This window comes from Vigna umbellata, chromosome 5, assembly GCF_029865625.1.
Source record: "Vigna umbellata cultivar VRB3 chromosome 5, Vumbellata_1.0, whole genome shotgun sequence".
Taxonomy (NCBI): domain Eukaryota; kingdom Viridiplantae; phylum Streptophyta; class Magnoliopsida; order Fabales; family Fabaceae; genus Vigna; species Vigna umbellata.
In genome coordinates, this window is record NC_142169.1 from 38,707,748 (window position 1) to 38,720,032 (window position 12,285).

Sequence of the window (12,285 nt, forward strand, 5' to 3'; positions counted from 1 at the left end):
ACAGCTTTCTATCCAGAAGCTTACTCAACAACTTCCACTTAATCTAATACACCAAAATCGTAGACAGATCAGACCCCTAACCCACGCATGCAACCAGAATTTGGTTCGCAGAAACAGAAGAGAAGAACGTTCAGGGACGAGAACTTACCAGTCACAGAATTCTAACTTGTTCGGTTCAAATGAAAGCTTACAGCACCGAGAATGATCCTACGGTTTCTGAAATGGAAGCAAAGATGCTAGTGGTGAGTGATCTTAGAGAGAAGATGGAAAGGGTTTAGAGAGAAGCTGGAGAAAGAAATGGTCAGGGTTTAGCGAGGAAGAAGATGAATGCGTGAAATGGAGTGAAATGTTTCAGAGAAATCATTTTCTCTTCCTCGTCAACCAACCATGCCTTCACGCACTGCCACCTGGTTTTCCACTACCGCTTTAGAAGCTTCTGACGTGACAGAATGGCGTCAGCGCACGCAGAGGGTAAATTTCCCTTCCCACTTAGAACGATCGTCCAATCCACTGCATGCCACTTGTTTTCCACCAACTTTTCTGGAACGCTCCCTCAGTGACACATGGCAGGCGCATGCAGATTGGGTTTGACGTGTCAAAATGCTTTTAATGGTGATTAAAGAGTGTGATTTGGTGCGTTAATTATTTAGGGTTTCACACAACTCGTGAAATCAAAATAGTAGATATTACTTAATATGTAAATTCAATTATACAAAGTTAGATAGTCAATAAAAAAATTAACAGAGTCAATTGAAAATATATTTTTTTACCCAATATACCAATTGTTTTTAATAAAAACTCAATTGAAAACATCTAAATTTATTAAATACTTTAAACTTAATCAAACTTTTTACATAATATAATTTTATTCTCTAAATATTAAATTTAAGGGATTAGAAATAATTTTAAAACCTCATTTGAGTTCTTAAAATTTAGTGTTTAAAAATTAAAATCACATATTTTTCAATTGTGATGGACTGAAAGAATACTTTCTTTTCCAAATTCGGTAGAGATAAAAACACAATCAAGCTAATACGTTTTTTTAGTCTGTAATATTGTGACATTAGTTAACTACTTAAATGAAATATTAATTGATTATGCCAACCCACACTTAATAGTATTTCTATCAGCATTTGACACTTTCAAAAATATTTTAATATTAATGAAATAATCATTTTTATTTATCTTTAAATGAATATCAGGAATAAAAAATATTAAGTTTAAATAGCTTCAAAGTTCCTAAAATACAACTTGTCTGTTTCGGTCTATTAATTTTTATTACTATTTTGATTCCTTAAATTTTATCCTTTTTTCATTAGACTTTAGTCAGTTTTTACTTACGTCACTGACACAAAATAAAAAAACATTATGATTCTTCACGATAGATAACATAGCTATCAGTTAGTCACGTCTTAAAAAGTTTTATAAAAGTCTGACAAAGATATTAAAATAATAAAATTTGAAATTTAAAGAATTAAAATGACGGAAAAATCCTCTCTATCCTATAAACCAAAATATAACAGCATTAAAAGTGAAATATTTTGTTTCTATTATGGATTTTTTTTTCTATTCTAATTAAAAAAATAATAATTTTCCCTTGCAAAAACTGTCATTACTTTCTCCTCCTGGCACCAAAGCTTGTCAGCAGTTATCAAACATTTCTGGGTCGTCAAATCTAAGAATGATGTACGTTTAGAGTCCATCAAATAATTACCAAGTACTCTAAAAGTACTTGCTCTTTAACTATCATGAATCTTTTTGCATCTCAATTTTTCATTTAGATGGCATTAGGTTAAATAGAAAAATTAAGCATTTATTTAAAAATAACTAATCACATGAGATGAGCCATTCATAAGCTGGAAAGAAAATTTGTTGATATAAATAGGCATAGCATTATACTCTCACAACATACTTCATTTATACTTGTACCATCTCAATGTTCATATTTCTTTCCCCTCAAAATAGTGACAACAAACTTAGAGGGCTCTGCATGAATTTATTTCATCTGTAAAAATTTATTGATTCATGACATAATGTTGGAGGAACTCTAAAATAAGCAGCATTTAAGCAATGATTGGAATTTTTCTCAGTTTCGAACAGCATAAGCTGAATTCTCGTATTTACCATTCCACCTGTTTGAAGTTAGAGAGAAACTTTTGTTATACAACAGATGAATTTAGTTTAAAAATTGATACGTATTGAACCAAAACTCAAACTCCAACCAACCTGCTTTCCTCACTTTCTGGAATATGCAGCTCCAAATTCTGCTCAAATGGCTGAAAGATCAACTCCAACTTTGCATCTTCTACTTTGTCAAGCGATGAAGGTTCCCACTGAACAAGGTTGTATTTTAGTATTATAAAACACAAACAGAAAGAATGATACTTTTTTGTCAAAATAAATAACAATTTTGGACTTATTTTGCTAGTAGTCATTAAATTTTGAGTTTAAAGTTTATATTTCTCTCTAGCATATAACTAGCATGATAGGAATCTAAATATAAGTTGAAAGTCTACATCGAGTAAAAATAAAAAGTTAAATAATATATTAAGAAAAGAAACTTATTGCTTTAAAGTTTTTGTTTGGAATGTTTCACGATCTTCTAGATGGTTGACTCAAGCTTTACAAGTGGAGACAAGGATGCAAATTTTGGTTTCCCAAAGAATACTTATACTACAGATTTTCATCTATGAATTTGAGAAACAAAAACAAATAACTTAATTTTCCTTACGTATATAATTCATTTTTATTATTAATTATAGACTTTTTCTAAGAATTACCTTATAAACTACTAACTGGCCTTTCTCTAAAGAGTCAAGTTACAGCTTTCAACTATGCTTTTGATTACTAAGATCAACCACGGTGGAAAAAGAAAGAATATAGAAATTAATGAAGAATAAATAGTGCACGTATTGACAGACTAAAGACTTTTTACACTGTTGTGAATCACACACTACTATGCATGAAAATTTTGTTAATTTCAATGATATTTTAAAAGTTATACTAAAAGTGATTTATGGATGATTAATCGTGTACTGATAATCCATGTTTACTAAATTTGTTATGAATAACTTTTAATCCCTCTTTAACATGGAAAAATAGGCAATCCCATTAAATATAAAAGGAGCATGATGTTAGGAATAAAAAAGGAAGTCTGAACGGTGGCAAGAAGGAAGGAGGGAAGTAGAGGCCGAACGATTGCCAGAACAGAGGAAGGAAGGAGGGAAGTAGAGGCCGAACGGTTGCCAGAAGAGAGGAGGGAAGTAGAGGCTGAACGGTAGCCAGAAGGGAGAAGGGAAGTATAGACCGAACGGTATCCGGAAGGGAAGAGGGAAGTAGAGGCCGAGTGGTATAAATAAACTAATACCGAACGGTAAATGAAAGGAGGATGGAATCAAAGGCCGAACGATATGTATACGCTAGTACCGAATGGTATTTAGTAAAAGCAGGTTGGGTTAGCAGAAAGGTTAAGACGCGAGAATGAGACACTATAAATAGTCTTCCTGTAACTCTATTCAAGGAGGTTATTTCATTTTAAGTATAGACTGGGCATATTTGCCAGTGGAGGAAGATAGGCTTCCTTGAAAGAGATTACACTTGTAATTTTCTATACTTTACAGAATCAATAATATATACATACATACTTCCATTTATGTTGTTCTAGTGTTTGAGTGAGAAGAGAGAATAGATTTAGGTTACTCGCATAAAGTAACCTAACAATTGGTCCGACCATCCGGATCTGTTTCGGAGGGAAGAAGAACAAGCGAGAAGGATCGATAGCGAAGAAGAATGGAGGGGAAATTAAACGTACTTGAAGGAAGAATGGCGGCGACGGAGTCGTCAATGGAGGAAGTGAAGGCGGAGGTGCAAGCGATGACTCTCGCGTTCCAACGAGCTTCAAGATGACGCACTAGGAACCAACATAAGAGATCCGAAGAAAGACGTGATTCCGTCAATACTGGACGCGAACAACGACCACCGGAAAACTCGGAGGAGGAATCGAAAGAAAACAGAGGAGAAGTTCGACGCAATTGGAGGAAGCGTGTTGAACTACCCACATTTGAAGGTGCGGATCCCACGGGCTGGGTCGTACAGGCAGAGGAATTCTTCGATCTCCAGAGCATGACGGAGAAGGAGAAGATGAAGCTCGTCTATAGATGCATGGAGGGAGGTTTGGTGAGCTATTTGTTCCGCTTCTGGCGGAAGAAAACCAGGCATCCGACTTGGAAGATGTTCACCGACATTCTGACGTGGAGGTTTGGGTGACTAAATCGAGGCACCGTTTGTGAGGAGCTGGCAGCGGAGCGACAGGAGGAGAGCGACGACAAGGATATCCAAGAGTTTGAAATTCTGGTGTCGCATACATCGGAAAAACCATATCACTCCTCACTCTTTGTCTTTGTCGATCTTGGAGCTAGCATTATAACTGGTGTTGAGGCTGTGGGGGCTACTGAGCGAAGATCAGATCCTTCCTCGGTGATTGATAATCAGTTGGGCCTTGAGTTGACAGTGTCAAACAGTGATTGCCCTCTTTATGACATAGTGATAGAACAAAACAATTCTGCAGATGGACCATTTGATTCCAAAAGGGGCAGTTTTGGTGGGAAAAAAGATTGATGAGGAGATTTTGAGCCATCTTGAGAGGAGGGTTATGGATTGGCAGTTTTCTCATTTGGAGTCTGGTTGTGCTGATGATGCGTATGGGGGTTTTTGGGGAGCTCATTGTATGATTAAAGGGAGTTACAGTTCCGTTGTTGAGTTTCTGGGAGAAGGAATTACAATTCCCTTGAACCACGTTGTAACAAATGTGTCATATGGTAGCAAGGAGGCTGGTCAAAGCTATAAAGTTAAAGTTTCTACAACAAATGGCAAGGAGTTCTTTGGTAATTTTGTCCTTGTTACTGTTCTACTTGACTGTTTGAAGGCTGAAACTATACAGTTCTTCCCACCTTTGCCACAGTGGAAATGTTCTTTTGTTCAGCGTTTTTGTTATGGAGCTCTAAATAAAGTGGCTTTGGAATTTCCTAGTGTATTTTGGGAGGAGGTTGTGGACTGCTTTGGAGCAACAGCTGAGGGGAGAAATAGTAGAGGTCATTGTTTTATGTTCTGGAATGTCAGGAAAGGAGTTAGGGCTCCTGTCCTTATTGCAGTAGGGGTGGGTAAAGTAGCCATAGATGGTCAAAACTGGAGCTCTTCTGATCATGTTAAACAGGCATTGAAGGTTCCCCTAAAATTTTTTGAGTAGGACTCAGTTCCAGATACTATTGCCTATGTGGTGATTGATTGGGTAACCTGCCAAGAGCACACAGATACTGTTGGGGGTGCAATGATGAGTGGACTGCGAGAGTCTCTTCGCATAATTGACATATTGAGCACTAGAAATGATTATATTGTTGAGGTGGAGGCATTGGAAGCTGCATGGGAATAGTTAGACACTGAAAAGGATGAAGGGAAGGATAAAATAAAGAGACTTGATGTAGTGAGGTTATCTAAATCTTCCCTTGCTAAGTCCATTTATGAGATGCTGGAAGTTAATAGAATCCAGGAAGACTGGAAGAAAGTGGAGGAGGATTTGCCACCACCCAAGCCTCCAGACCTGAATTGGAGGGCGCCACCTGGGAAGAGGAGCATTACGTCAAATAACAGTTCCCTAACTTCAACCTTGAGGACAAGGTTGATTTTGAGGGGTAGAGTAATGTTAGGAATAAAAGAGGAAGACCGAACGGTAGCAAGAAGGAAGGAGGGAAGTAGAGGCCGAACGGTTGCCAGAAGAGAGGAGGGAAGTAGAGGTCGAACGGTAGCCAAAAGGGAGAAGGGAAGTAGATGCCGAACAGTATCCAGCAGGGAGAAGGGAAGTATAGACCAAACGGTATCCAAAAGGGAGGAGGGAAGTAGAGGCCGAGTGGTATAAATAAACTAATACCGAACGGTAAATGAAAGGAGGATGAGATCAAAGGCCGAACGATATGTATACACTAGTACCGAACGGTATTTAGAAGAAGCAGCTTGAGTTAGCAGAAAGGTTAGGGCGCGAGAATGACACACTATAAATAGTCTTCCTATAACTCTGTTCAAGGAGGTTATTTCATTTTGAGTATAAACTGGGCATATTTTCCCGTGGAGGAAGATAGGCTTCCTTGGGGGAGATTACACTTGTAATTTTCTTTACTTTACAGAATCAATAATACATACATACTTTCATTTATGTTGTTCTAGTGTTTGAGTGAGAAGAGAGCATAGATTTAGGTTACTCGCATAAAGTAACCTAACACATGCATGCATGTTTTGGAAGAGAAGAGAAAACAGGGAGAGAATACCTTTGGAGAATTATCCTTGTCAATGGTAAGAGCTCTAATACCCTTTTTTCATCAAAATGCACAAAAACTTTGCTTCAGAATTTAGTAGGGAACAAGTTCAAAATCTTTCAAAAAAATTGAGCACTGTTCTGTCAAAATTTGTTATATCAAACAACACCAGTTACCTCATACATATCCTCAGATATTGTAGCTCGAAGTATGTTCATTGTTAATCTGAAATCCCTTTTTAAGCATTGAGCTAGTGTTTGACTTCTCCCTTCACGAACCTGTACATATCCAGGACAATATATATAGAAGCATGAAATTTGAGGAACAGCATGTCATTATTTCTTTGCAAGGCCAACTTGATTATGTATTTACCATTTCTGTTCTTTGTCCTGATTTAATTTATTATAGATTTGAAAGAGAGTAGTTTTGAAAGCCTCGAAGGGAAAATTGTTGCCTTAGGATGTTTTGCATTTTATCAAGTCAGAAGAAAATTTTCTCAGGAGAAGTTTAGGAAAAAATAAATAATGCTACACTGTCATATGAGATTCCATATAATGTTTGGTTCCTTTTACCTCAAGTTTTATCTACCATTCAATGATTTGAAGAACTCAATATCTAGAATCCAGTCTAAGATCTTACAAAATTCATATAAGAAATCCTTACCGATCTTAGTGTTATTCTCAACGCAGTTGGTGATGATCTTTTCATTCCTTTCACAACTGCACCTATCCATCTATTTCCTTCTTTGTCTGCTTCAACTTCCTTCAGATTGAATTGCATAGTCATATATAACAGCCTAGAAAGGACTCAACATTAAATTAGAAAATAATATTCCTGTGAAAATACTAAGAAACTTACCAATGATTTTATAATTTCTTCTACAGAATCCTTTGAGAAGCACTCATTAATTGTTGACTGCCTACAAATCTCGAAAGTTTACTACTGTCTTGAGCATAGTGCAATTTGCTGGTAACAGCGAGAATAAAACCAGCTAGAAAATAAATAACAGATCATTCATGAAAAAGTGATTACTTGTTTAAGATACTCTCTTCATCAAGATTAACTTCTGAAGAAAATTCTTCAAGTACTGATCTTATGGCATTCTCATCACCAGAATTCAGGCTAATCAAGCGCTTCTCTAGCTCACCAATTTTCTGGTACACCAAAAATGTAAGCATCATCTTTCAAACTAACACTTAAAACACCTACTATACGTAACAAACAACAAGTGACTTGAACGCTGATAAGCACTTTTAAGTGAAACATCCTGGTGCTTCTTTTACTAATTTTTCTCCGTTTTCATACAAATTTGACAAGACATTATTTCAATGGACCAATGTCCTGAGAGCAGTAAACAGAAAATGTAGACAAATCTATTAGAGCTGCTTACCATAGGCCTAAAACAAGATGAGGTTTTCTTTATAAACTGATAAGCATATTTGTTATAATTGAAATTCATTTTATTGAATTTTTCTTTTTTGGATGAAACTTTATGGAAAGAGAAAGTCATAGATTGCAGAGACTAAAGATAATCAAACCTCAGAAAGGACAAAATGAGTTGCCAGTCCAGCAGCAACTATTTCCTTCCCACTCAACCTTCCTCCAGTAAGTGCCAAGAATTCACCTGTAACATTACAGTAATTTCTTCATTTTTATAATCATTTATGCTAAGTATAAAATTTTAAAGACACTTCTACTGTTATAGAAGAATGAACAGCTAGGAACATAGAAGTGTAAGGGGAAATTTTAAAAACAGTAAAAGGAATTCTTTGAGAGAGATTGTGGTTACCCAAATGCCCTGGTAAACGAGAGTGATAGTATGAGAAGCCACAATCAGTATGAAAACCAAAACTTGCTTCAGGAGTGGCAAAAACCTATCCGAGCATTGTTAGAACACACCACAAAAAAAGTTAAGGATGAGGATTTGACAATTTTGCCCCAAAAGATTTAGAAAATAAGTTTAATTTAGATGTATAGTGAGCACAATGATTTTTACTCTGTCCACAATCAAAAATCACTTTAAATATAACAATTTAAAAGTACTTATTATAAATACTCACGGTCTTTTCTGTTACAACTGAAAACTTCAAAGGGACCATTAAAGCTGCACCTCCACCCATTGAAATTCCATGAACAAGAGCAACCTGTTATAATATAATAAAACCATTCAAGAAAACATGAAATTTCACTAAATTTTCAGAAGTACGTTTTGCCTTAAAATATTCACGAGAGTGGAATCAAGCTCTAAATCAAACCTGGGTTTTCTTGTAGGTACTAATGTGGTAGCATAACCAGTAAAATCTATAGACAACTTCAAGACAGGCATCCTCTGTGAAGAAGAAATGAATTACTCTTGAAGTGAGATTATTGGGTGAATTCTCCAAGATATCATCTACTATGAATTTCACTGAATAATAACTTCTTAAATAGAGTGTGTTTCACAGTGTATTGCTAGGTATTTTCCTATAGTAAAAAGGAATGTGAACTTGTTTTCTCTAAAATACTACTGAGAAAGACTCATTTACTTGTTTTTCTGCCATCATAGAACACTCTCAGATCCCCTCCAGCACAAAAAGCTCGACCAGCTCCCTGGAAGAACAATAGCACAGCGATTAAGTGTGAAGGTTCAGTTTATGACTAAATCTTCTTTTGGAACCAAAATAGTAAAATAATAGATTTTAATTTTGATACTAAGCTATCTATATTACCAATCAATTAGATATGTTCTTTAAGAATAATTATTACAAAAGTCATCAAATTAATAATACAGATAACGCATGATTATACATTAAATTGAACAAATAAATAACAAGTAAAACATCAACCTTTATGATAACTAGCTCTGCATTTTCATCCTTCTCCCACTTTTCCAAATATGTTGCTAGCAGAGAAACCTGAAACCATTTCAGCAATTTTCATCTTTTCTTCCAAGCTAATAATATTGTTGCAGCAATAAATGAAGGAAATTTTTTGAAAGTTGAGCTAACTGGATCTACCAGTTCAGGTGAGATGGCATTCAACTGTTTCGGCCTGTTCAAAGTGACCACTCTTACATGATCTATCTCCTTTCCGACAACAACCTTAACATCAAAACCAACAACAACTATGTATTATTCTTTACCACCTTATCTTATTTTAACAGAAGTTGCAGAAACCCATTTTTGGCGGTAGGTAGCAATTACAAACACAGTTTTTCTTTTCTACCGAAAAAGCACCAGCATGTCAAAAGAGAATGAAACTGATCCATCAAAAACAAAAATAAAAAACAAAGATTGGAAGCATGATTCTGGGCCTACCTGTTCATCTGGCACTGCAGAATTTGGTGCCATTGAGGTGAATACTGCACAATCAAACCTGAAATGACATGTTTAATCAAGTGAACAAATTTTATACACAAAAAAAAAGACATTAAATTATAATATAGTAAAAGAAATAGAGTGAGTGAATCTAAAACTAACAAGTCAAAGTTTACCCGAGTTAAGGCTGGGTATGAAGTAGGAAAGTTAGATTGAACAAACGTAAATGAAGGAGCAGGATGATATGGACACCAAATTTGAATGATTATTTCTTGGAATAAATTAGGGGAAATTGTTTTTCATTACATTTATTTTTAAATAAGTAAAAAAGTTATATTTTTTCTTTTTTGTTCCTTTAAGAAAATAAATGAAGAAAAAAATGTACTCCTTTTTAATTCTAATGATTTAAGTAACATATTTTTTGTATTTTTATTTATTTAAATGATTATTTTCTATCTATTTCAGTTGCTTTGGCCAGTGCCTTTCAAGAAATTAGGAAGAAACATGTCATGTCTCACTATACATGTTTAAGACTTAAATGATACCAACTACTAAATATTCATTTATCCTATTATATGCATACATTTCATTTTTAATTTTTCCTTTAACTGATGATTTTTTATAAGTAAAATAATTATTTTACATATTTTATTTTTTAAGTGGTCTTTTTTTAATTTATTTTTTTCTTTTCAATTTAACCATTTTTTAATTTATCCACTTTTAAATTAAAATAATTATTTATAATGTAAAATTTATCTAAAAATAAATAAAAACTAATACTAATAAAATTGTAAAAATGATTTATATTTGTAACATCCCAATTTAGTAATATGAAACTACTAAAATGAACATTACATAGATAATGATACAACAAACTATAGATTTGCGAAGAATAAAATTATTCACGTGGAGGACCAAAAGCACAACCTACACTTCAAACTTCTCATCTAACTTCTCGTTTAGCCAATTGAAAAGATTGCATCCCTAAGCTCACACCATTAAGGTGATCATCGCAAAAGAGGAAAAAATACACAAATAGACAAACACAGAAGCAAGGGTGAGCTAGACATACAAAGATCATACTATTACAATAACACACAACATTCATGTTTAATTCAAGTAAACTAGATCACATATCATAACATGTTATACTTTAAACTTGACTCGTCCGGACTTAGAATGATTGTCGAGCTATGGTAGGTTGTGCACTCGTGGTGGCTTCTACTACTTTGCAAAGCCATTGTCAATGGGTTTCACCCTACCACACTCACGAGGTTAGTCCGTTATCACTCACATTGGGTCATACTGAAAGCAGCCAAGACTAGGACCTCCTGCTACTCCTCACGACATGGATCAATCCTCTCTACTTGAGAATGAAAGACCATTGGAGTTTCAGGATAACCCCTAAGACTAAGCTCCTGCATTCATTCTAAACTTACTAAGGGCACCACCATGGATCCTCTCCTTGAGGATCATGGAATTATGTCCATAACATAGGGCACCACCATGTAACCTCCCTTTGAGATCCATGAAATTACGTCCACCAACCATACTGTCACTTTGAAACTTAACTCAAGACATGAACAACCAAATATCATAATACTATCACATTGAATCCAAACATATAACCTCACTGATCATACACTATCATAAATACTTCTACACCATTTTAATAATCAAAACATAGTTCAAGGTTATCAGAAAATAGGAATAAAAAGAATAAAAATAGGTTTTGGGCAAGTTACTCAGTGCACCAAACTCGTTGTACAAATAACAGAAACAATGGATTTTACTCACTCACATTCACTCAACGCACTAAGCCTGTGCGCTCAGCTAAAGTCCATTCGCTCAACGCACCAAGTCTGTGCGCTTAACTAAACTGAAAATTCTGCTACATATTATCATATCCTAAACCCTCGCAGAGCGCCCCAAATTCGCTATTCGAATTAAACTAGCATTTTCCCAGGCAACCATCATTCGCACAACGTCCAGATTCACTATGTGAATCACCAAATAAAGAGCAACCCTCTCTAGCCATTCGCACAACACACCAATTTGCTATGTGAATGCCCTAACAGAGAGCATCTCGCCAGGGTGACTCCCTGTGCGAAACAATTCGCACAACGAGTCTGCATAATCTGCAGAACGCAAATTCTGCAGAATTATGCAACTCACACACCCTTTACCATTTCTAGTCATATTCCCCAACTTCTAACACCCTTAATTCGTGTTTTATACTTAATTAAACTTATCTAGATGATTTCAACGCTCCTTACTACAAATCTAGAGTGATTAAGACTCAAATTAAACTCTAAAACACCAATTTCCACAACTTAGGGACCCCATTCCAATTCTACTACTTTGCACCTATTTTTGACCTGTTTGATGACTCTAACAAGTCACAAATAACCTCCCTATACTGTCCCAACAGACTACAAGAGCCCTAGACTCCTCACTCTCAAATTCACTATCTCATTTCCTCCAAAATAACGTAAAACACTACCAATTCACTATGCTTTCTATCTAAACAATGTTGTAACAGATTTCACACCCCAAATCACCTAATCAATTACAGTAAATTAAACTCATCCACTCAGTTCATAACATCACAGCACAATTCACAGATCTCACATTTCAACACATACCACACAATATACTCAAAAACGTAAAATACAACTCCAAAC

General features: G+C 35.3%; 1 protein-coding gene across 2 annotated transcripts; it reads right to left on the bottom strand.

Annotated features, from left to right (window-relative positions):
* Window positions 1-1,852: 1,852 nt before the first annotated feature.
* LOC124841561 (ATP-dependent caseinolytic (Clp) protease/crotonase family protein) lies at window positions 1,853-9,857 on the bottom strand. Of its 2 annotated transcripts, XM_047317853.2 has the most exons (16): window positions 9,778-9,857; window positions 9,602-9,659; window positions 9,302-9,385; window positions 9,131-9,199; window positions 8,831-8,894; window positions 8,561-8,634; window positions 8,366-8,449; window positions 8,095-8,179; window positions 7,844-7,929; window positions 7,338-7,459; window positions 7,164-7,224; window positions 6,969-7,067; window positions 6,482-6,583; window positions 6,318-6,359; window positions 2,227-2,333; window positions 1,853-2,132 (listed from the first exon to the last, which is right to left on the bottom strand). In XM_047317853.2, exons 2-16 carry the CDS (start codon window positions 9,632-9,634, stop codon window positions 2,087-2,089), a joined length of 1,158 nt encoding a protein of 385 aa, XP_047173809.2. In that variant the 5' UTR covers window positions 9,635-9,659; window positions 9,778-9,857; the 3' UTR covers window positions 1,853-2,086. The 2 variants fall into 2 exon arrangements, with proteins under 2 accessions (XP_047173809.2, XP_087972829.1); XM_088116703.1 differs by lacking the exons at window positions 9,302-9,385; window positions 9,778-9,857 and having other exon boundaries at window positions 9,602-9,652.
* Window positions 9,858-12,285: the final 2,428 nt, after the last annotated feature.

Bases quoted from the DNA above. Each gene is read 5' to 3' on its own strand.
- LOC124841561 (XM_047317853.2), bottom strand. From the start codon at position 9,634: ATGGCACCAAATTCTGCAGTGCCAGATGAACAG. The intron at 8,895-9,130 runs GTTGATGTTTTA...TTGTTCTTCCAG, and splicing joins CAGAGCTAGTTATCATAAAG to GGAGCTGGTCGAGCTTTTTG. The intron at 8,450-8,560 runs GTTTGATTTAGA...ATATTATAACAG, and splicing joins GTACCTACAAGAAAACCCAG to GTTGCTCTTGTTCATGGAAT.